At 44.6% G+C, this 23,502-nt stretch overlaps 1 protein-coding gene across 1 annotated transcript; it reads left to right on the plus strand.

The window, feature by feature from the left end:
• The first annotated feature begins 21,848 nt into the window (after positions 1-21,848).
• Positions 21,849-22,664, plus strand: LOC123060878 (MFS18 protein). The gene has a single exon (XM_044483743.1). It carries the CDS (start codon positions 21,959-21,961, stop codon positions 22,322-22,324), a length of 366 nt encoding a protein of 121 aa, XP_044339678.1. The 5' UTR covers positions 21,849-21,958; the 3' UTR covers positions 22,325-22,664.
• Positions 22,665-23,502: the final 838 nt, after the last annotated feature.

Below are 23,502 nucleotides of genomic sequence, written 5' to 3' on the forward strand. Positions count from 1 at the left end.
TCGTCATCGACGGTGGCGTCTGGCTCCTGGACTCCAACGTCTGGTCGCAACAACCGGGTATAGAAAGGGGGAAAAGGGGGAGCAAAGCAACCGTGAGTACTCATCCAAAGTACTCGCAAGCAAGGAGCTACACTACATATGCATCGACATTAATGAAAGGGGTAGTATATGTGGACTGAACTGCAGAATGCCGGAATAAGAGGGGGATAGCTAGTCCTATCGAAGACTATGCTTCTGGCCGCCTCCATCTTGCAGCATGTATAAGAGAGTAGATGGTAAGTTCACCAAGTAACATCGCATAGCATAATCCTACCCGGTGATCCTCCCCTCGTCGCCCTGTGAGAGAGCGATCATTGGGTTGTATCTGGCACTTGGCAGGGTGCATTTTATTAAGTATCCAGTTCTAGTTGTCATAAGGTCAAGGTACAACTCCGGGTCGTCCTTTACCGAGGGACATGGCCATTCGAATAGATAACCTTCCTTGCAGGGGTGCACCACATTTCCCAACACGCTCGATCCCCTTGGGCCGGACACACTTTCCTGGGTCATGCCAGGCCTTGGAAGATCAACATGTCGCAGCCCCACCTAGGCACAACAGAGATGTCAGCACGCCAGTCTAAATCCTAAGCGCGCAGGGATTTGGGCCCATCGCCCATTGCACACCTGCACGTTGCGTGCGCGGCCGGTGAGCAGACCTAGCAACCTCCATTACAAAGGAAGTTGCGGTACACGGTCCAACCCGGCGCGTGCCGCTCAGTCGCTGATGTCACGAAGGCTTCGGCTGATACCACAATGTCGAGTGCCCATAACTGTTCCCGCGTAGTTGGTTAGTGCATATAGGCCAGTGGCCAGACTCAGATCAAATACCAAGATCTCATTAAGCATGTTATCTTGAAGTAACTGCGAACGCCGACCAGGGCCAGGCCCACCTCTCTCCTGGGTGGTCTCAACCTGCCCTGTCGCTCCGTCACAAAGATCCACCCAGGGGGCCGTGGGGACAAAGGTCCTTTCAGCCCCCAATCTGTGAATCACTCGCAGGTACTCTACGAGCCGACCCGTCTTTAGTCATCACATGTATCATGCATATGTATATAATTATATACCCGTGATCACCTCCCTAGTGATCATGGCCCGATAGTATAGCACGGCAGACGGACAAGAATGTAGGGCCACTGATGATAAACTAGCATCCTATACTAAGCATTTAGCATTGCAGGTAAGGTATCAACAACTGTAGCAACAATGACAGGCTATGCATCAAAATAGGATTAACGGAAAGAAGTAACAAGCTACACTACTCTAATGCAAGCAGTAGAGAGAAGAATAGGCGATATCTGGTGATCAGGGGGGCTTGTCTGGTTGCTCTGGCAAGTAGGGGTCGTCAACAACGTAGTCGACCTGGGGCACCAGCAGCGGCGTCAGTCTCGTAGTCTACCGGAGAGAAGAGGGGGAAGAAACAATGAATACAATGCAAACAGATGCATATCGATGCATGACATGACGAGTAACGGTGCTAGGTGTGCCCTAACGTAGTAGGAGGTGATACCAACGAAGGGGGAAAACAACCGGGAAAGTATCCCCGGTGTTTCGCATTTTCAGACAGATGAACTTGAGGGGGAAAGTTGCGTGTTCGCTATGCTAGAGATTTGTGGCGGACGAACGGGCTGTGTATTCGGATTCGTCTCGTCGTTCTAAGCAACTTTCTTGTACAAGGTTTTTCCATTCGAGCTATGGTTTATTTTATATTAATTTTAAAAGATTTAAATCATTTTTAGCATTTATTTAATTATTTTAATTCAACATTATCCAGAATAGTACTTGCTGATGTCAGCATGACATCAGCAGTCAACAGGGTGTTGACTTAGTCAACTGACGTGTGGGTCCCGACTGTCATTGATTGATTAATTAACTAATAGTTAATTAGGTTAATTAATGATTAGATTAATCTAATTATGATTAATTAAATTAATTAATTCTTTAATTAATTAATTGTTGTTTTTAAATTGTTTTTAAACGTTCTGGGGCTAGGCCCCACATGTCATTGGTCCAGAAGGGCCGATGCGGGCTAACGGGCGCGGGTGCAGGCGACGGGTATGGGCGCTACCCGGGCGGAGGCCAAACCCACCTAGGTGCGGGATGACGCCGGCGAGGAGCCACCAGTGGGCGCGTGGGCCAGCCGGAGCTGCCCGGCAGCGGCGAGCAGAGGGGGCGGCGCGGCAAGCGACGGCCATCGCGAAAAGCAGCAGCAAGCGAGCAGCGGGGCGAGTCGGGCGGAGCGGGCGCGCAGGTCAGGCGAAGGCGGGGCGTAGGTAGCGGCAGCGCTCGGGTGCCAACGGGAGGCATGCGGGCGCGGGCGGCAGCGACAAGGGCGGGCGCACGCTGAAGGGAAGCAGGGCGCAACCAGCATGGGCGGGCTCGTGGCCAGGGGCGATCGAGGCTAGTCGGACGACGGCGGACGCGAGGTGTGAGGCGGCGACAGACAGCGGTGCAGTCGGTGAGTGGACAGGGGCGGAGCAATGCGGTGGCTGCGGCTGCCGCGGAGCTGCGATAGGCGACGGCGGGGCCGAAGTAGCAACGACAAAGAAGGCGAGGTGGCTACGGCTATGTCCGACGTGAGGAGAGGGGAGAGGGAAGAGGGGAGAGGCCGGAGCCTCACCGCGAGGCTGTCGGGCAATGGCAGCAGGGTTCGGGGACGGGGACGACAGCGACGAGGTCAGGGCGGTGGCATCCGCCGAAGTGGTCCTCCAGGCGATAGTGACGGCAAGGAGGCGACGGGGTGGCTCCGGCGAGGCTCGCGGATCTCCAGACGGCGGTAGAAGCAGGGTGATGGCAGTCGAGGGGGTCGCCTGCCCCCAATCCAGATCGGGGGGGGCGAGAAAGACATGGGTGGGAAGTGGGGGCGTGGGCGGATAGGGTTTCGGGAGGGAGTGGGGATAAGGGAGTGGGGTGTGGGGTGGGCCGGCCGGCTGGGCCTTTGCCCAGTTGGGCTGGCCAGCTGGGCCACAGATGGCCCAGTGGGGGGGGCTCTGTCTTTTGTTCTTTTTATTTTCTATTTTGTATTTTATTTTCCCTTTTTGTTTTATTTAACTTAGGGCATTTAAGTATTTTATAAATTTGTGTTTTCTTTACTATAATTACCTTTGTAATATTCGGCACAAACCGAACATTTTTGTTCTCATGTTTGAAAACTTTTGATGTTTGACAATATTTAAATTTTGAATTTGAAAAGTTTCGAACTGACGTGAGATTAAACAATGACGGAGGTGACGTGTCATATATAACAGAGGTTTACTGTAGCCTAATTATCCGGGCGTTACAGCGGTTTCCCTAAATCTCAAAAACTTCATCCACACAAAATTCAATAAGAACTCGTGAGATAAGTTACTATAAATCCATGCAAAACCTTATCATTCTCAACTGTAGAAAATCACTAAAATTATAATTTGACATTGCATACTAAATGCCTCTGCATATTTAAGAGTCCCAAACATATGCAAACAATGCAAACATAACAGTAATCTGCCTAAACAGAACAATCTGTAAATAATGCAAGAGGAATCATACTTCTTAACTCCAAAAATTCTAAAAAATTAACACACTGTAGATAATTTGTTTTTACTCATTGTGTGAAAATTTCAAGATTTTATCATGTTCTAACTATTCACGAATATTCAAAACATAACAACAAACTTTCTGTTTTCAAACAGCAACATATATACTTGTAAAATAAGCATGGTAAAGGCTATACTTGACCTTTTTATTGAAATAAAAGATGCAAAACATTACTCTAAATAACAGCAAGCAAATCCTAATAAAAGAAAATGACGCTCCAAGCAAAACTCATATCATGTGGTGAATAAAAATATAGCCTCAAGTAAATTTACTGATGAACGAAGACGAAAGAGGGGATGCCATCCAGGGCATCCCTAAGCTTAGATGCTTAGTTGTCCTTGAACTTTACCTTGGGGTGTCTTGGGCATCCCCAATCTTAGGCTATTTCCACTCCTTATTCCGTAATTCATCGAAACTTTACCCAAAACTTGAAAACTTCACAACATAAAATTTAACAGAAAACTCGTAAGCTCCATTAGTATAATAAAGCAAATCACCACCTAGGTACTGTTGTGAACTCATTCTAAAATTATATTGGTATTATATCTACTGCATTCCAACTTCTCCATGGTTCATACCCTCTCATACTACTCATAGATTCATCAAAATAAGGAAACAACACATAGAAAACAAAATCTGTCAAAAACAGGACAATCTGTAATAATCTGTAACTCTCGAATACTTCTATAACTCCAAAATTCTGAAAATTTAGGACAACCTGAGAAATTTGTTTATTAATCTTCTGAAAAAGAATCAGTTTTTTATCGCGCTTATGCTAAAAATGAGAATTTTTTCCTGAGCGCAAAAGTTTTTGTTTTTCAGCAAGTCAAATCAACTATCACCATAGATCATCCCAAAGGTCTTACTTGGCACCTTATTGAAACAAAAGCTATAAAACATGATTACTACAATAGCATAATCATGTGAACACACGAAAACAGTAGGTATAAATGTTGGGTTGTCTCCCAACAAGCGTTTTTCTTTAATGCCTTTTTAGCTAGGCATGATGATTTCAATGATGCTCACATAAAAGATAAGAATTGAAACATAATGGGAGCATCATGAAGAATATGACTAGCACATTTAAGTCTAACCCTCTTCCTAAGCATAGGGATTTTGTGATCAAATATCTTATGGGAGCAACAATCAACTAGCATAGGAAGGCAAAACAAGCATAAATTCAAGATTTCCAACACATAAAGAGGAAACTTGATATTATTGCAACTCCTACAAGCATATATTCCTCCTTCATAATAATTTTCAGTAGCATCATGAATGAATTCAACAATATAACCATCACATGAGCATTATTTTCATGATGCATAAACATAGAAATTTTATTACTCACCACATAAGCAAATTTATTCTCATCAATAGTAGTGGGAGCAAACTCAACAAAATAACTATCATGTGAGGCATAATCCAATTGAAAATTAAAATCATGATGACAAGTTTCATGGTTACCATTATTCTTTATAGCATACATGTCATCAAAATAATGATCATAAATAGCAACTCTGTTCTCATAATCAATTAGAACCTCTTCCGAAATAGTGGATTCATCACTAAATAGAGTCATGACCTCTCCAAATCCACTTTCATAAATATTATAAGATTGAACACCCTCCAAAATAGTGGGATCATTACCTAGAGTTGACACTCTTCCAAACCCACTTTCATCAATATAATCATCATAAATAGAAGGCATGCTATCATCATAATAAATTTGCTCATAAAAACTTGGGGGAGAAAAAATATAATCTTCATCAAACATAGCATCCCCAAGCTTGTGGATTTAATTTGCATATCATTAACATTATGGATATTCAAAGAATTCATACTAACAACATTGCAATCATGCTCATCATTCAAAGATTTAGTGCCAAACATTTTATAAACTTCTTCTTCTAACACTTGGGCACAATTTTCCTTTCCATCGTTTTCACGAAAGATATTAAAAAGATGAAGCATATGAGGTAACCTCAATTCCATTTTTTTGTTTTCTTTTATAAACTAAACTAGTGATAAAACAAGAAAATAAAAGATTCAATTGCAAGATCTCAAGATATACCTTCAAGCACTAACCTCCCCGGCAACGGCGCCAGAAAAATAGCTTGATGTCTACTACACAATCTTCTTCTTGTAGACTCGTGTTGGGCCTCCAAGCGCAGACTTTTGTAGGACAGTAGCAAATTTCCCTCAAGTGGATGACCTAAGGTTTATCAATCCGTGGGAGGTGTAGGATGAAGATGGTCACTCTCAAACAACCCTGCAACCAAATAACAAAGAGCCTCTTGTGTCCCCAACACACCCAATACAATGATAAATTATATAAGTGCACTATTTCAGCGAAGAGATGGTGATACAAGTGCAATATGGATAGTAGATATAGGTTTTTGTAATCTGGAAATATAAAAACAGCAAGGTAGAAACTAACAAAAGTGAGCGAAAATGGTATTGCAATGCTTCGAAACAAGGCCTAGGGTTCATACTTTCACTAGTGCAAGTTCTCTCAACAATGATAACATAATTAGATTATATAACAATCCCTCAACGTGCAACAAAGAGTCACACCAAAGACACTAATAGCGGAGAATAAATGAAGAGATTAATGTAGGGTAGGAAACCACCTCAAAGTTATTTTTTCTGATCGATCTATTGGGCTATTCTTATTAGTGTCACAAACAGCCCTAGAGTTCGTACTAAAATAACACCCTAAGACACACATCAACCAAAACCCTAATGTCACCTAGATACTCCATCTCAGATTCATCTATTCAAACCAACACAAAGAACTTCAAAGAGTGCCCCAAAGTTTCTACCGGAGAGTCAAGACGAAAACATGTGCCAACCCCTATGCATAAGTTCGCAAGGTCACAGAACCCGCAAGTTGATCACCAAAACATACATCAAGTAGATCGCGTGAATATCCCATTGTCACCATAGATAAGTACATGCAAGACATACATCAAGTGTTCTCGAATCCTTAAAGACTCAATCCGATCAGATAACTTCAAAGAGAAAACTCAATCCATTACAAGAAGGTAGAGGGGGAGAAACATCATAAGATCCAACTATAATAGCAAAGATCACGGTACATCAAGCTCATGCCAAATCAAGAACATGAGAGAGAGAGAGAGAGAGATCAAACACATAGCTACTGGTACATACCCTCAGCCCCGAGGATGAACTACTCCCTCCTCGTCATGGAGAGCGTCGGGATGATGAAGATAGCCACGGGTGATGATTTCCCCCTCTGGCAGGGTGCCGGAACAAGATCCCGATTGGTTTTTGGTGGCTATAGAGGCTTGCGGCGGCGGAACTCCCGATCTAGGTTTTGTTCTGGGGGTTTTGGGATTTATAAGAGTCGTTGGCGTCGGGAACAAGTCAGGGGGCCCCACGAGTCAACCACAAGGACGGGGGGCGAGCCCTAGGGGGGGCGCCCTCCACCCTTGTGGTGGCCTCGGGACTCTTCTCTGATAACTTTTCGTTCTAGTATTTTTCATATTTTCCAAGAATAATCTCCGTAAATTTTCAGGTCATTTGGACTCCGTTTGATATTCCTTTTCTGCGAAACTCAAAAACAAGGAAAAAAGAGAAACTGGCACTGGGCTCTAGGTTAATAGGTTAGTCCCAAAAATCATATAAAATAGCATATAAATGCATATAAAACATCCAAGATAGATAATATAATAGCATGGAACATTCAAAAATTATAGATACATTGGAGACGTATCAGATGGCCAATGCTCCTTAGAGGAGGTCGCATCTATGGTACCAATGTAGTGCATGTTGATAAGGAGAGAGGTATCTTCCTGTGAACAAAGCGTGTTATCCGGACCCACACCTTTGAAGGGAACATAGGTCGGCATAGCCTCGGAAAATGTGTTCACCATACGAGGAGTGAGACCCATCGTACACCTAGTTTTTAAGGACTCGGGGTTTTTGGTGGTCTCTAGGTGGACCATGAGAACGGTCACCAGTACGTTTCCCAGGTTCGAGGTCGAAGGTAGATAAAAATGCTTTGTACACGGGAGAAACCTTCCTTAGTACTACACTTGCAACTTTACTAAAGATGCCAAGACCTTCCTCTGTTTGGGAAGGAATGTGCGCCTTTGCGCAACTTCCTTGGGCCATTAGTGCTTCACGAACTGTCCTCTTCTTGGGAGCCAACAGTTCAAGATACTTGGCCAGCCTCGAATGAGATCTCGTAGTGAGCCCCATTCCGAGCATCCATCTTGAGAAAGATGGACCCCTCCTTCCAACTTTTCCCGCCTTTCGCCCCTTCCGTGGAAGTCCGTCCAGCGTCATCTTGACGGCGCTCATGCCGGCTGATGTCTACTACGCAACCTTCTTCTTGTAGACTCGTGTTGGGCCTCCAAGCGCAGAGTTTTGTAGGATAGTAGCAAATTTCCCTCAAGTGACCTAAGGTTTATCAATCCATGGGAGGCGTAGGATGAAGATGGTCTCTCAACAACCCTGCAACCAAATAACAAAGAGTCTCTTGTGTCCTCAACACACTCAATACAATGGTAAGTTGTATAGGTGCACTAGTTCGGCGAAGAGATGGTGATACAAGTGTAATATGGATGGTAGATATAGGTTTTTGTAATCTGAAAATATAAAACAGCAAGGTAACTAGTAACGAAAGTGAGCGAAAACGGTATAGCAATGCTTCGAAACATGGCCTAGGGTTCATATTTTCACTAGTGCAAGTTCTCTCAAGAGTGATAACATAATTAGATCATATAACAATCCCTCAACATGCAACAAAGAGTCACTCCAAAGTCACTAATAGCGGAGAATAAACAAAGAGATTACAGTAGGGTACGAAACCACCTCAAAGTTATTCTTTCTGATCTATCTATTGGGCTATTCCTATAAGTGTCACAAACAACCCTAGAATTCATACTAAAATAACACCTTAAGACACACATCAACCAAAACGCTAATGTCACTTAGATACTCCAATGTCTCCACAAGTATCCGCGGGTTTCATTATATGACATGCATCACACAATCTCAGGTTCATCTATTCAAACCAACACAAAGAACTTCAAAGGGTGCCCCAAAGTTTCTACCGGAGAGTCAAGACGAAAACGTGTGTCAATCCCTATGTATAGGTTCACAAGGTCACATAACCCGCAAGTTGATCACCAAAACATACATCAAGTATATCACGCGAATATCCCATTGTCACCACAGATAAGCACATGCAATACATACATCAAGTGTTCTCAAATCCTTAAAGACTCAATCCAATAAGATAACTTCAAAGGGAAAACTGAATCCATTACAAGAAGGTAGAGGGGGAGAAACATCATAAGATCCAACTATAATAGCAAAGCTCGCGGAATATCAAGATCGTGCCCAATCAAGAACGCGTGAGAGAGAGAGATCAAACACATAGCTACTGGTACATACCCTCAGCCCCGAGGGTGAACTACTCCCTCCTCGTCATGGAGATCGTCGGGATGATGAAGATGGCCATCGGTGATGGTTTCCCCCTTCGGCACGATGCCGGAACAGGCTCCCAATTGGTTTTTCGTGGCTACAGAGGCTTGCGGCAGCGGAACTCCCGATCTAGGTTCTGTTCTGGGGTTTTGGGATTTATAAGAGGCGTTGGCGTCGGGAACAAGTCAGGGGGGGCCCACGAGGAGCCCACAAGGACGGAGGGCGCGCCCTAGGCGGTGGGGGTGCCCTCCACCCTTGTGGACTCCACGTGGCTCTTCTCCAATATCTTTTCATTCCAGTACTTCTTATATTTTCTAAAAATAATCTCCGTAAATTTTCAGGTCAATTGGACTTCGTTTGATATTCCTTTTCTGCGAAACTCAAAAACAAGGGAAAAACAAAAACTGGCACTGGGCTCTAGGTTAATAGGTTAGTCCCAAAAATCATATAAAATAGCATATAAATGCATATAAAACATCCAAGATATAGTATAATAGCATGGAACAATAAAAAATTATAGATACGTTGAAGACATATCACCAGCAAGCCCATGAAGAGGGACCAGCTACATCGGCCCAAGTGCACTTATATGCGATGTGATAGAGCTTAACAAGTGTGGGCACTTCACAAGGAGCAAGCTTGTCACAAACATTGGCGTTTCAGACGCCTGCACAAAATGCATCGAGGATGCCCTTGTGCGGGAGGTCTCGGACTTGACGTTTGACCTGGCAAAATTGCTGGGTGAATTCTTCAAGGGATTCACCGGGCCGTTATCTCAGCTGGAAAGCTCAGAAGGTGGTACTCCTACTTCCTGTCGGATGGGTGGAGAAGGCGAAGCACTCCCTTCTGCTGTGTGGGAGCAGGACAAAGGGCACCGCTCCGAGGCAAAGCACAAATCTTGGTGACTCCCGCGAAGACGCGGCCTTGGGTGAGCCCCCTGGCGGCGAGGGCGCGGGGCTAAACCGTTGGCGTGCGCTGCGCTGCTCACGTTCAAGTCCTTGCCGGCCGACGACGTTGCGCGAACACTCCCTCGCCATCTTGAAAAGCTCATGATGATGAATTTTGTGTCAACAAAGACGTTGGCGGCTTTGTTGATGTAAATCTGCACGAGCATCCCCTATCCGCCGCGCCAGATGTCAGGGCGCGTGTGCGGAACACACTCGTGACACCGTGGACAAGAGACATCCTTCTGCTAGTTCGGAATCGGGGCACGAAGACACGGACCTACACTACCAAATCATGCATAATGGGCACGGTGATTTATCCAGGTTCGGGCCGCATGGTGCGTAATACGTTACTCCTGTTTTTGGTGTGTGTTTTTATGGGTGGATTAGAGCTACAAAACCTTCCCGGGAACAGTGAGGACAGTGTATCCCTACTGGCGTTCTACTAAGTGTCCAACCTCTTAGCTATTTGCCTCTTTTTTGGTTCTCTCGGCCCCCCTCTCCTCCTCTTGGCCTGGCCGTCCTTTTATACTTTAAGGGCTACCACAGATGGCTTCGAGGCTAAAGGAAGTGACATCAATCGAACCAGGTAGGTGGATGCATTAATTGCGTGATGAGGTGTCATCGCCTTATGTCTTTCGGGAACGGACCCCTGTCTTATCAAAACCGACCTAGATGACACCTGCTGGAAGCATGACACGTCTCGGCACTTGCACCATGCGGCGGCGTGGGTGAGTGAGTCACCCCTTGCGTCTTGTCCACCGCCTGGCACGCCTGCCCACCGGCCGCGTGGCATGAGAGCCCTGCTGTTGGGTTTCGCAGTAATTTCAAAAAATTTCCTACGCACACGCAAGATCATGTGATGCATAGCAACGAGGGGGAGAGTGTTGTCTATGTACCCAACGCAGACCGACTGCGGAAGCGCTGACACGACGTAGAGGAAGTAGTCGCACGTCTTCACGATCCAACCGATCAAGCACCGAAACTACAGCACCTCCGAGTTCGAGCACACGTTCAGCTCGATGACGATCCCCGGACTCCGATCCAGCAAAGTTTCGGGGAAGAGTTCCGTCAGCACGACGGTGTGGTGACGATCTTGATGTACTACAGCAGCAGGGCTTCGCCTAAACTCCGCTACAGTATTATCGAGGAATATGGTGGCACGGGGCACCGCACACGGCTAAGGAATAGATCACGTGGATCAACTCATGTGTTTCTGGGGTGCCTCTGCCTCAGTATATAAAGGAGCCAAGGGGGGAGGGGGCGCCGGCCAAGGAGGAGGGCGCGGGAGGAGTCCTACTCCTTCCGGGAGTAGGACTCCCCTCCAATCCTATTCCAACTAGGATTCCCCAAAGTGGAAAAGAGGGAGAGGGGGGCCGGCCACCTTCTCCTAGTCCTAATAGGACTAGGGGAGGGGGAAGTGGCGCAGCCACCTTGGGCTGCCCCTTTATCCTTTCCACTAAGGCCCATGAAGGCCCATATGGTTCCCGGGGGGTTCCGGTAACCTCCGGGTAACCCGGTAAAATCCCGATTTCACCCGGAACACTTCCGATGTCCAAATATAGGCTTCCAATATATCAATCTTTACGTCTCGACCATTTCGAGACTCCTCGTCATGTCCGTGATCACATCCGGGACTCCGAACAACCTTCGGTACATCAAAATGCATAAACTCATAATATAACTGTCATCGTAACCTTAAGCGTGCGGACCCTACGGGTTCGAGAACAATGTAGACATGACCGAGACACGTCTCCGGTCAATGACCAATAGCGGGACCTGGATGCCCATATTGGCTCCTACATATTCTACGAAGATCTTTATCGGTCAGACCGCATAACAACATACGTTGTTCCCTTTGTCATCGGTATGTTACTTGCCCGAGATTCGATCGTCGGTATCCAATACCTAGTTCAATCTCGTTACCGGCAAGTCTCTTTACTCGTTCCGTAATACATCATCTCACAACTAACATATTAGTTGTAATGCTTGCAAGGCTTATGTGATGTGTATTACCGAGAGGGCCCAGAGATACCTCTCCGACAATCGGAGTGACAAATCCTAATCTCGAAATACGCCAACCCAACATCTACCTTTGGAGACACCTGTAATGCTCCTTTATAATCACCCAGTTGCGTTGTGACGTTTGGTAGCACCCAAAGTGTTCCTCTGGCAAACGGGAGTTGCATAATCTCATAGTCATAGGAACATGTATAAGTCATGAAGAAAGCAATAGCAACATACTAAACGATCGGGTGCTAAGCTAATGGAATGGGTCATGTCAATCAGATCATTCAACTAATGATGTGACCTCGTTAATCAAATAACAACTCATTGTTCATGGTCAGGAAACATAACCATCTTTGATTAACGAGCTAGTCAAGTAGAGGCATACTAGTGACACTTTGTTTGTCTATGTATTCACACATGTATTATGTTTCCGGTTAATACAATTCTAGCATGAATAATAAACATTTATCATGATTATAAGGAAATAAATAATAACTTCATTATTGCCTCTAGGGCATATTTCCTTCAGTCTCCCACTTGCACTAGAGTCAATAATCTAGATTACACTGTAATGATTCTAACACCCATGGAGCTTTGGCGATGATCATGTTTTGCTCGTGGAAGAGGCTTAGTCAACGGGTCTGCAACATTTAGATTCGTATGTATCTTGCAAATCTCTATGTCTCCCACCTGGACTAGATCCCGGATGGAGTTGAAGCATCTCTTGATGTGTTTGGTCCTTTTGTGAAATCTGGATTCCTTTGCCAAGGCAATTGCACCAGTATTGTCACAAAAGATTTTCATTGGACCCGATGCATTAGGTATGACACCTAGATCGGATATGAACTCCTTCATCCAGACTCCTTCGTTCGCTGCTTCTGAAGCAGCTATGTACTCCGCTTCACATGTAGATCCCGCTACAACACTTTGTTTAGAACTGCACCAACTGACAGCTCCACCGTTTAATGTAAACACGTATCTGGTTTGCGATTTAGAATCGTCCAGATCAGTGTCAAAGCTTGCATCAACGTAACCTTTTACGGTGAGCTCTTTGTCACCTCCATATACGAGAAACATATCCTTAGTCCTTTTCAGGTATTTCAGGATGTTCTTGACCGTTGTCCAGTGATCCACTCCTGGATTACTTTGGTACCTCCCTGCTAAACTTATAGCAAGGCACACATCAGGTCTGGTACACAGCATTGCATACATGATAGATCCTATGGCTGATGCATAGGGAACATCTTTCATATTCTCTCTATCTTCTGCAGTGGTCGGGCATTGAGTCTTACTCAACTTCACACCTTGTAACACAGGCAAGAACCCTTTCTTTGCTTGATCCATTTTGAACTTCTTCAAAATTTTGTCAAGGTATGTGCTTTGTGAAAGTCCAATTAAGCGTCTTGATCTATCTCTATAGATCTTAATGCCTAATATGTAAGCAGCTTCACCGAGGTCTTTCATTGAAAAACTTTTATTCAAGTATCCCTTTATGCTATCCAGAAATTCTATATCATTTCCAATTAGCAATATGTCATCCACATATAATATCAGAAATGCTACAGAGCTCCCACTCACTTTCTTGTAAATACAGGCTTCTCCGAATGTCTGTATAAAACCAAATGCTTTGATCACACTATCAAAACGTTTATTCCAACTCCGAGAGGCTTGCACCAGTCCATAAATGGATCGCTGGAGCTTGCACACTTTGTTAGCTCCCTTTGGATCGACAAAACCTTCCGGTTGCATCATATACAACTCTTCTTCCAGAAATCCATTCAGGAATGCAGTTTTGACATCCATCTGCCAAATTTCATAATCATAAAATGCGGCAATCGCTAACATGATTCGGACGGACTTAAGCATCGCTACAGGTGAGAAGGTCTCATCGTAGTCAATCCCTTGAACTTGCCGAAAACCTTTTGCGACAAGTCGAGCTTTGTAGACAGTAACATTACCATCAGCGTCAGTCTTCTTCTTAAAGATCCATTTATTTTCAATTGCTTGCCGATCATCGGGCAAGTCAACCAAAGTCCATACTTTGTTTTCATACATGGATCCCATCTCAGATTTCATGGCTTCAAGCCACTTTGCGGAATCTGGGCTCACCATTGCTTCTTCATAGTTCGTAGGTTCATCATGATCTAGTATCATGACTTCCGGAACAGGATTACCGTACCACTCTGGTGCGGATCTTACTCTGGTTGATCTACGAGGTTCAGTAGTATCTTGATCTGAAGTTTCATGATCATTATCATTGACTTCCTCACTAAATGGTGTAGGTGTCACTGAAACAGTTTTCTGTGATGAACTACTTTCCAGTAAGGGAGCAGGTACAGTTACCTCATCAAGTTCTACTTTCCTCCCACTCGCTTCTTTCGAGAGAAACTCCTTCTCTAGAAAGGATCCATTCTTAGCAACGAATGTCTTGCCTTCGGATCTGTGATAGAAGGTGTACCCAACAATTTCCTTTGGGTATCCTATGAAGACACATTTCTCTGATTTGGGTTCGAGCTTATCAGGTTGAAGCTTTTTCACATAAGCATCGCAGCCCCAAACTTTAAGAAGCGACAACTTTGGTTTCTTGCCAAACCATAGTTCATAAGGTGTCGTCTCAACGGATTTTGATGGTGCCCTATTTAACGTGAATGCGGCCGTCTCTAGTGCATAACCCCAAAATGATAGCGGTAAATCAGTAAGAGACATCATAGATCGCACCATATCCAGTAAAGTACGATTACGACGTTCGGACACAACATTACGCTGTGGTGTTCCGGGTGGCGTGAGTTGCGAAACTATTCCACAGTTTTTCAAATGTACACCAAACTCGTAACTCAAATATTCTCCTCCACGATCAGATCGTAGAAACTTTATTTTCTTGTTACGATGATTTTCAACTTCACTCTGAAATTCTTTGAACTTTTCAAATGTTTCAGATTTATGTTTCATTAAGTAGATATACCCATATCTGCTTAAATCATCTGTGAAGGTGAGAAAATAACGATATCCGCCACGAGCCTCAATATTCATCGGACCACATACATCGGTATGTATGATTTCCAACAAATCTGTTGCTCTCTCCATAGTACCGGAGAACGGTATTTTAGTCATCTTGCCCATGAGGCACGGTTCGCAAGTACCAAGTGATTCATAATCAAGTGGTTCCAAAAGTCCATCAGTATGGAGTTTCTTCATGCGCTTTATACCGATATGACCTAAACGACAGTGCCACAAATAAGTTGCACTTTCATTATCAACTCTGCATCTTTTGGTTTCAACATTATGAATATGTGTATTACTACTATCGAGATTCAATAAGAATAGACCACTCTTCAAGGGTGCATGACCATAAAAGATATTACTCATATAAATAGAACAACCATTATTCTCTGATTTGAATGAATAACCGTCTCACATTAAACAAGATCCAGATATAATGTTCATGCTCAACGCTGGCACCAAATAACAATTATTTAGGTCTAATATTAATCCCGAAGGTAGATGTAGAGGTAGCGTGCCGACCGCGATCACATCGACTTTGGAACCGTTTCCCACGCGCATCGTCACCTCGTCCTTTGCCAGTGCCCGCTTATTCCGTAGTCCCTGTTTCGAGTTGCAAATATTAGCAACAGAACCAGTATCAAATACCCAGGTGCTACTGCGAGCTCTAGTAAGGTACACATCAATAACATGTATATCACATATACCTTTGTTCACCTTGCCATCCTTCTTATCCGCCAAATACTTGGGGCAGTTCCGCTTCCAGTGACCAGTCTGCTTGCAGTAGAAGCACTCAGTTTCAGGCTTAGGTCCAGACTTGGGTTTCTTATCTTGAGCAGCAACTTGCTTGCCGTTCTTCTTGAAGTTCCCCTTCTTCTTCCCTTTGCCCTTTTTCTTGAAACTAGTGGTCTTGTTAGCCATCAACACTTGATGCTCCTTCTTGATTTCTACCTCCGCAGCTTTCAGCATTGCGAAGAGCTCGGGAATAGTCTTGTTCATCCCTTGCATATTATAGTTCATCACGAAGCTTTTGTAGCTTGGTGGCAGTGATTGGAGAATTCTGTCAATGACGCAATCATCCGGAAGATTAACTCCCAATTGAATCAAGTGATTATTATACCCAGACATTTTGAGTATATGCTCACTGACAGAACTGTTCTCCTCCATCTTGCAGCTATAGAACTTATTGGAGACTTCATATCTCTCAATCCGGGCATTTGCTTGAAATATTAACTTCAACTCTTGGAACATCTCATATGCTCCATGACGTTCAAAACGTCGTTGAAGTCCCGATTCTAAGCCGTAAAGCATGGCACACTGAACTATCGAGTAGTCATCAGCTTTGCTCTGCCAGACGTTCATAACATCTGGTGTTGCTCCAGCAGTAGGCCTGGCACCCAGCGGTGCTTCCAGGACGTAATTCTTCTAAGCAGCAATGAGGATAATCCTCAAGTTACAGACCCAGTCCGTGTAATTGCTACCATCATCTTTCAACTTTGCTTTCTCAAGGAACGCATTAAAATTCAACGGAACAACAGCACGAGCCATCTATCTACAATCAACATAAACAAGCAAGATACTATCAGGTACTAAGTTCATGATAAATTTAAGTTCAATTAATCATATTACTTAAGAACTCCCACTTAGATAGACATCCCTCTAATCCTCTAAGTGATTACGTGATCCAAATCAACTAAACCATGACCGATCATCACGTGAGATGGAGTAGCTTTCAATGGTGAACATCGTTTATATTGATCATATCTACTATATGATTCACGCTCGACCTTTCGGTCTCCATGTTCCGAGGCCATATCTGCATATGCTAGGCTCGTCAAGTTTAACCTGAGTATTCTGCTTGTGCAAAACTGGCTTGCACCCGTTGTAGATGGACGTAGAGCTTATCACACCCGATCATCACGTGGTGTCTGGGCACGACGAACTTTGGCAACGGTGCATACTCAGGGAGAACACTTCTTGATAATTTAGTGAGAGATCATCTTATAATGCTACCGTCAATCAAAGCAAGATAAGATGCATAAAAAGATAAACATCACATGCAATCAATATAAGTGATATGATATGGCCATCATCATCTTGTGCTTGTGATCTCCATCTCCGAAGCACCGTCATGATCACCATCGTCACCGGCGCGACACCTTGATCTCCATCGTAGCATCGTTGTCGTCTCGCCAATCTTATGCTTCCACAACTATCACTACCGTTTAGTAATAAAGTAAAGCATTACATCGCGATTGCATTGCATACAATAAAGCGACAACCATATGGCTCCTGCCAGTTGCCGATAACTCGGTTACAAAACATGATCATCTCATACAATAAAATTCAGCATCATGCCTTGACCATATCACATCACAACATGCCCTGCAAAAACAAGTTAGACGTCCTCTACTTTGTTGTTGCAAGTTTTACGTGGCTGCTACGGGCTTAAGTAAGAACCAATCTCACCTACGCATCAAAACCACAACGATAGTTTGTCAAATAGACTCCGTTTTAACCTTCGCAAGGACCGGGCGTAGCCATACTTGGTTCAACTAAAGTTGGAGAGACAGTCGCCCGCAAGCCATCTCTGTGCAAAGCACGTCGAGGGAACCGGTCTCGCGTAAGCGTACGCGTAAGGTTGGTCCGGGTCGTCTCGTCCAACAATACCGCCGAACCAAAGTATGACATGCTGGTAGGCGGTATGACTTGTATCATCCACAACTCACTTGTGTTCTACTCGTGCATATAACATCAACATAAATAACCTAGGCTCGGATGCCACTGTTGGGTTCTACTCGTGCATATAACATCAACATCGGGAGAGTGTTGTCTACGTACCCAACGCAGACCGACTGCGGAAGCGCTGACACGACGTAGAGGAAGTAGTCGTACGTCTTCACGATCCAACCGATCAAGCACCGAAACTACGGCACCTCTGAGTTCGAGCACACGTTCAGCTCGATGACGATCCCCGGACTCCGATCCAGCAAAGTGTCGGGGAAGAGTTCCGTCAGCACGACGGCGTGGTGACGATCTTGATGTACTACAGCAGCAGGGCTTCGCCTAAACTCCGCTACAGTATTATCGAGGAATATGGTGGCAGGGGGCACCGCACATGGCTAAGGAATAGATCACGTGGATCAACTTGTGTGTTTCTGGGGTGCCTCTGCCTCAGTATATAAAGGAGCCAAGGGGGGAGGGGGTGCCGGCCAAGGAGGAGGGCGCAGGAGGAGTCCTACTCCTTCCGGGAGTAGGACTCCCCTCCAATCCTATTCCAACTAGGATTCCCCAAAGTGGGAAAGAGGGAGAGGGGGGCCGGCCACCTTCTCCTAGTCCTAATAGGACCAGGGGAGGGGGAAGTGGCGCAGCCACCTTGGGCTGCCCCTTTCTCCTTTCCACTAAGGCCCATGAAGGCCCATATGGTTCCTGGGGGGTTCCGGTAACCTCCCGGTAACCCGGTAAAATCCCGATTTCACCCGGAACACTTCCGATGTCCAAATATAGGCTTCCAATATATCAATCTTTACGTCTCGACCATTTCGAGACTCCTCGTCATGTCCGTGATCACATCCGGGACTCCGAACAACCTTCGGTACATCAAAATGCATAAACTCATAATATAACTGTCATCATAACCTTAAGCGTGCGGACCCTACGGGTTCGAGAACAATGTAGACATGACCGAGACACACGTCTCCGGTCAATAACCAATAGCAGGACCTGGATGCCCATATTGGCTCCTACATATTCTACGAAGATCTTTATCGGTCAGACCGCATAACAACATACGTTGTTCCCTTTGTCATCGGTATGTTACTTGCCCGAGATTCGATCGTCGGTATCCAATACCTAGTTCAATCTCGTTACCGGCAAGTCTCTTTACTCGTTCCGTAATACATCATCTCACAACTAACATATTAGTTGTAATGCTTGCAAGGCTTATGTGATGTGTATTACCGAGAGGGCCCAGAGATACCTCTCCGACAATCGGAGTGACAAATCCTAATCTCGAAATACGCCAAACCAACATCTACCTTTGGAGACACCTGTAATGCTCCTTTATAATCACCCAGTTGCGTTGTGACATTTGGTAGCACCCAAAGTGTTCCTCCGGCAAACGGGAGTTGTATAATCTCATAGTCATAGGAACATGTATAAGTCATGAAGAAAGCAATAGCAACATACTAAACGATCGGGTGCTAAGCTAATGGAATGGGTCATGTCAATCAGATCATTCAACTAATGATGTGACCTCGTTAATCAAATAACAACTCATTGTTCATGATCAGGAAACATAACCATCTTTGATTAACGAGCTAGTCAAGTAGAGGCATACTAGTGACACTTTGTTTGTCTATGTATTCACACATGTATTATGTTTCCGGTTAATACAATTCTAGCATGAATAATAAACATTTATCATGATTATAAGGAAATAAATAATAACTTTATTATTTCCTCTAGGGCATATTTCCTTCACCTGCGAGCGCAGAACTGTTGCACCATGCGTAGGTGAGGCGGTAGCTTGCTGTCGAAAGCTGGTTGAGTGCATGCCAGTTGTGGGAAGCCGTTGTTAGGTGAGGTTGTTCCCGGGTCTTGGTCATCCGTCGTTGTCGGATGTCTTGGTAGGACATTTGCTGAACTTGTGGGCGCCGAAGGAGGATGCAGTCCTTCAGTACAAAGTACAAAGATTTGCATGCCACCACCGAGCCCAAGCCTTGCTTGATAGGTCTTCTTGTTGACATTCTTCTTTACGAAGATGTGCATACCACCACCAGGGAGCATGATGGCACGCAGTTCTTCTCTCTTCTTGAGCTGGAACCGTGGCGATCATGAGGCGCACGGTTGGTGCATGACGCATCTTGTCACGACATCAATAAGATGTGAACCATACTTGAGCGGCTGGAGGGAGGAAGAAGCTTTTGTGAGGGTGTGGATTAGGGCTGGAAGAAGAAGATGATGGAGAACGGCTGGATTTTGATCCCCGGGCTAACAAAATTGAATGATTTTTTTTCCAGGCAAATGTCAAGTAGTCACCGGCCAATTTTCCTAATTTCCCCAATTTTGCAAGTACGCGCACCACATGTTGATGCAAGCAAGCTACTGGCTCCCATGTCCCAATCACAAGGAGATACATACATTATTCTTCATTCCCTCTCCAATTGATGCACTGATCGCAAAAATATTATTTTTCAACGAGACATGCATGCAAACATAAAGATCCGTATCGATCCATTAATTCGTCAAACTACTCGAAATAATTATATAGCGGTGTTAGTTGTTGCCCAGCAAGGCTGTTTATCTGACTGAAACGAAGAAAACAACAGTGCTCCAAATGTTAATCTTGTTTAGTTGTTTAGCAAGGGGAAAAAGACAAGAATGCTAAATTGCTAGTAGCACTTGTCATTTTATTCTAGCGTCTCTGATGATCTGGTCACAGTATAAGGCTGGCCATAGTGGGGGTAATATAAGGTTGGTTGTAATGAGGAGTATCATATACCAGTACTCCCTCCATTTTTATTTAGTCCGCGTATTAGCTTTAGTCAAAGTCAAGCTTTCTAAACTTTGACCAAATCTATAAACAAAAATATTAACATATACAATAACAAACCTATACCATTAGATTTATTATTAAATGTACTTTCACAACATATAGATTTCTTATAGGAAATGTTTGTACTTTTTTCTTAAAATTTGGTCAAACTTTACAAAGTTTGACTTCAGTCAACTCTAATATGCAGAGTAAATAAAAACGGAGGGAGTATCATGCATATGATACTAATCTATGATACTACTCCCTCCGGTCCTTTTTACTCCGCACATTAGCTTTGTCTGAAGTCAAAGTTTGTTAAGTTTGACCAAATTTATATTACAAAATATTAACATCTATAACATCTAATAAATATAATATGAAAATATATTCTGAGATGGATTTAATAATAAATGTGTTGTTATGTTAATGTTAATAATTTTTTGTATAAACTTGGTCAAAGTTAGATGAGATTGACTTCAGACAAACCTACTATGCAGAGTAAAAAGGACCGGAGGAAGTACATCCCTAATGCATAGTATCATATGTTGGTATCATAGAGGACTATATTTATTGTCATGCATGACACAAGTAGCACATCATTTAATATGATACGGTATCATGATATGATACTCAAGTCTCTCTTTCTTCATTTAATTCTATGCCACCTCATCAAAATTGCTTAGTTGGCATGCATGATACTACCTATGATACTCTCATTACGGGTAGCCTAACTAGTATCATATACTTGGGACTCGCAAACATGCTTACATGGCAGGAAATTAAAGAAGAGAGAGAGAGTCATAGTAACATAGGTAGATACCGTAACATAATAAATGTTATGGTACTATGTGTCATGCATGGCAATAAATAAGACCACCTATGATACTACTTTATGATACTATGCACTATGGATGTAGTATCATACACTAGTATCATATGCATGATACTAGTATATGTTACTCCCCACTATGACCAGCCTAAGAAGTAGTGCTACTACTCCAAACAAAAGCCAAATTTACTGGATTTTGAACACCCTTGATGCACGCTACAGCTATAGCTCCCAAACACGACCAGATCTACAATTTCCCCCTCTCTTCCTCCCCCCATTGATGCACCACTGGTCTGTAAGAGCAAAAGTATTAATGGAGATCACAGGATGGCAGTAAACCGCAGCAGGTACCCGCTCCTTTAATCGTCTCCTTAACGCCCCCCACCTACCGTCGCCCAGGCCGATCGATGAGCTGCCACCACTTGAATGACGCTGCCTCCCCGGCTATAAAACCTCCCGCCACCTTTCTTCCTCCTCCACCTCCCACAGAGCTAGAAGCAGCAAGCAAGCAAGGCAAGCAGCCACTCACACACTAGCCAGGAGCAAGAGCACCAGTTCACGAGCAAGCTAGCGATGGAGAAGTCTACCAAGATGGTGGCGGTGCTCGTCCTCGCCGTGCTGGCCGCGGCGACCAGCGCCGAGGCGAGGAACATCAAGACGACGGAGGCGGCGTCCGCCAGCAAGGACGCGGTCCTGCAGCCGACGACCTTCCCGCCCTTCGATCGCCTCGGCAGCGGGTCGCCGGGGTTCGGCGGGCTCCCCGGCAGCAGCGGCATGCCGGGATTCAGCCTCCCCGGCAGCAGCGGCGCCACCCCGGGCTTCGGCAGCATCGGCAGCATGCCCTTCCTTGGCGGCAGCTCCCCCGGCCTCGGCGGCTTCGGCGGCATGCCGGGCTCCCCCGCTGCAGCTGCCGTCGACGAGCACGCCAAGAAGCCGTGAAAAGCTGAGGGCGGCTGTTGATAGCTAGATCCGCTGGTGTGTGGCAAGCACTGACGGGGCGCATGGTTGATGGTTCGGTAGTGCTACTCGTAGCGTGCATGCATGGTTCTGTGGGCGCTATACGCCGCGCGTACGTACGTTTGGAGAACTCGATTTGTTTGTTGTGTTTGTCGCTTAATTACGTCGTTAGGTCAATCTCTATCGGTCGTTCGTGTTAAGTTCTTTGTATCTGTAGTAGTGGAGCATGTTCTTGAGGCATATGAATAATGCTAGATGTACGTGTCAGCTTGTGCCGTGGTATGCAATGATGAAATGAAATGGAGTATTATTGTACTAGTAATCTTTTGTTGGTTTACTTGTTAATTACGAGCTTGACTACCATTTGGTTGGAACAGCAAACTCGCATTGTGTTTTGGTCGGAGTATATTGCTAAGCTCAGTAGTGTCGATTGGCTGAATGAAACTTGACGATCTAGACAAGTTTTTCTTAAGTCCTCATCACCATTGGAGATTTCCTAGCTGAAGTGCATCAACAGATATCTTGAACGGTACTGGAGTAAAAAAAATTGAAGGGAAAAAGAAAGAGATGTCTTTAGATGACACGAGTTGGAAGCCCAATTAACACGGCCCAGTTAATTAGCTACTCCCTCCGTTCGCATCTAAAAATTACCCCCTCTGTCTCATAATATATGCAAAATTATCTTATATTATGAGATGAAGGAAGTAATACTGTACTAGTATAAATTAAGACCAAGACAGAGGGTGAATAAAACACCACTGCTCGGCAATAGTGAGAAGGAAAAATAAATTATTATCAAAACTGAAAAGAAAGAGCGCTAGCTAGCTTTGAAGTTACCACATGGCATTGCAGGTTGCAGCACGTACAGGCAGTACTGCTGTCGATGTAAATCAGCTGCAGGCTGTAGGGGTAGGGGTGGGAGTAACTATTCTCGCATTTATGTACATTACCTCATTCTACGTATAAGGAGTAGTAGTCATGCCTCTGTATCCAAACCGCTATACATACAACACTTGGGCCCAGTTCTTTTGTCAGAATCTGGGAATTCTCCCAGAATCCGACTCTTACCAAGCTTCTCTCAGAATTTTGAGCCCAGTTTGTTTTACAATCCTATCTAATTAGACCCTAACTAGATAGGATTGTAAAACAAATGTGGCTCA

This window comes from Triticum aestivum, chromosome 3A (assembly GCF_018294505.1).
Source record: "Triticum aestivum cultivar Chinese Spring chromosome 3A, IWGSC CS RefSeq v2.1, whole genome shotgun sequence".
In the NCBI taxonomy this organism is placed as follows: domain Eukaryota; kingdom Viridiplantae; phylum Streptophyta; class Magnoliopsida; order Poales; family Poaceae; genus Triticum; species Triticum aestivum.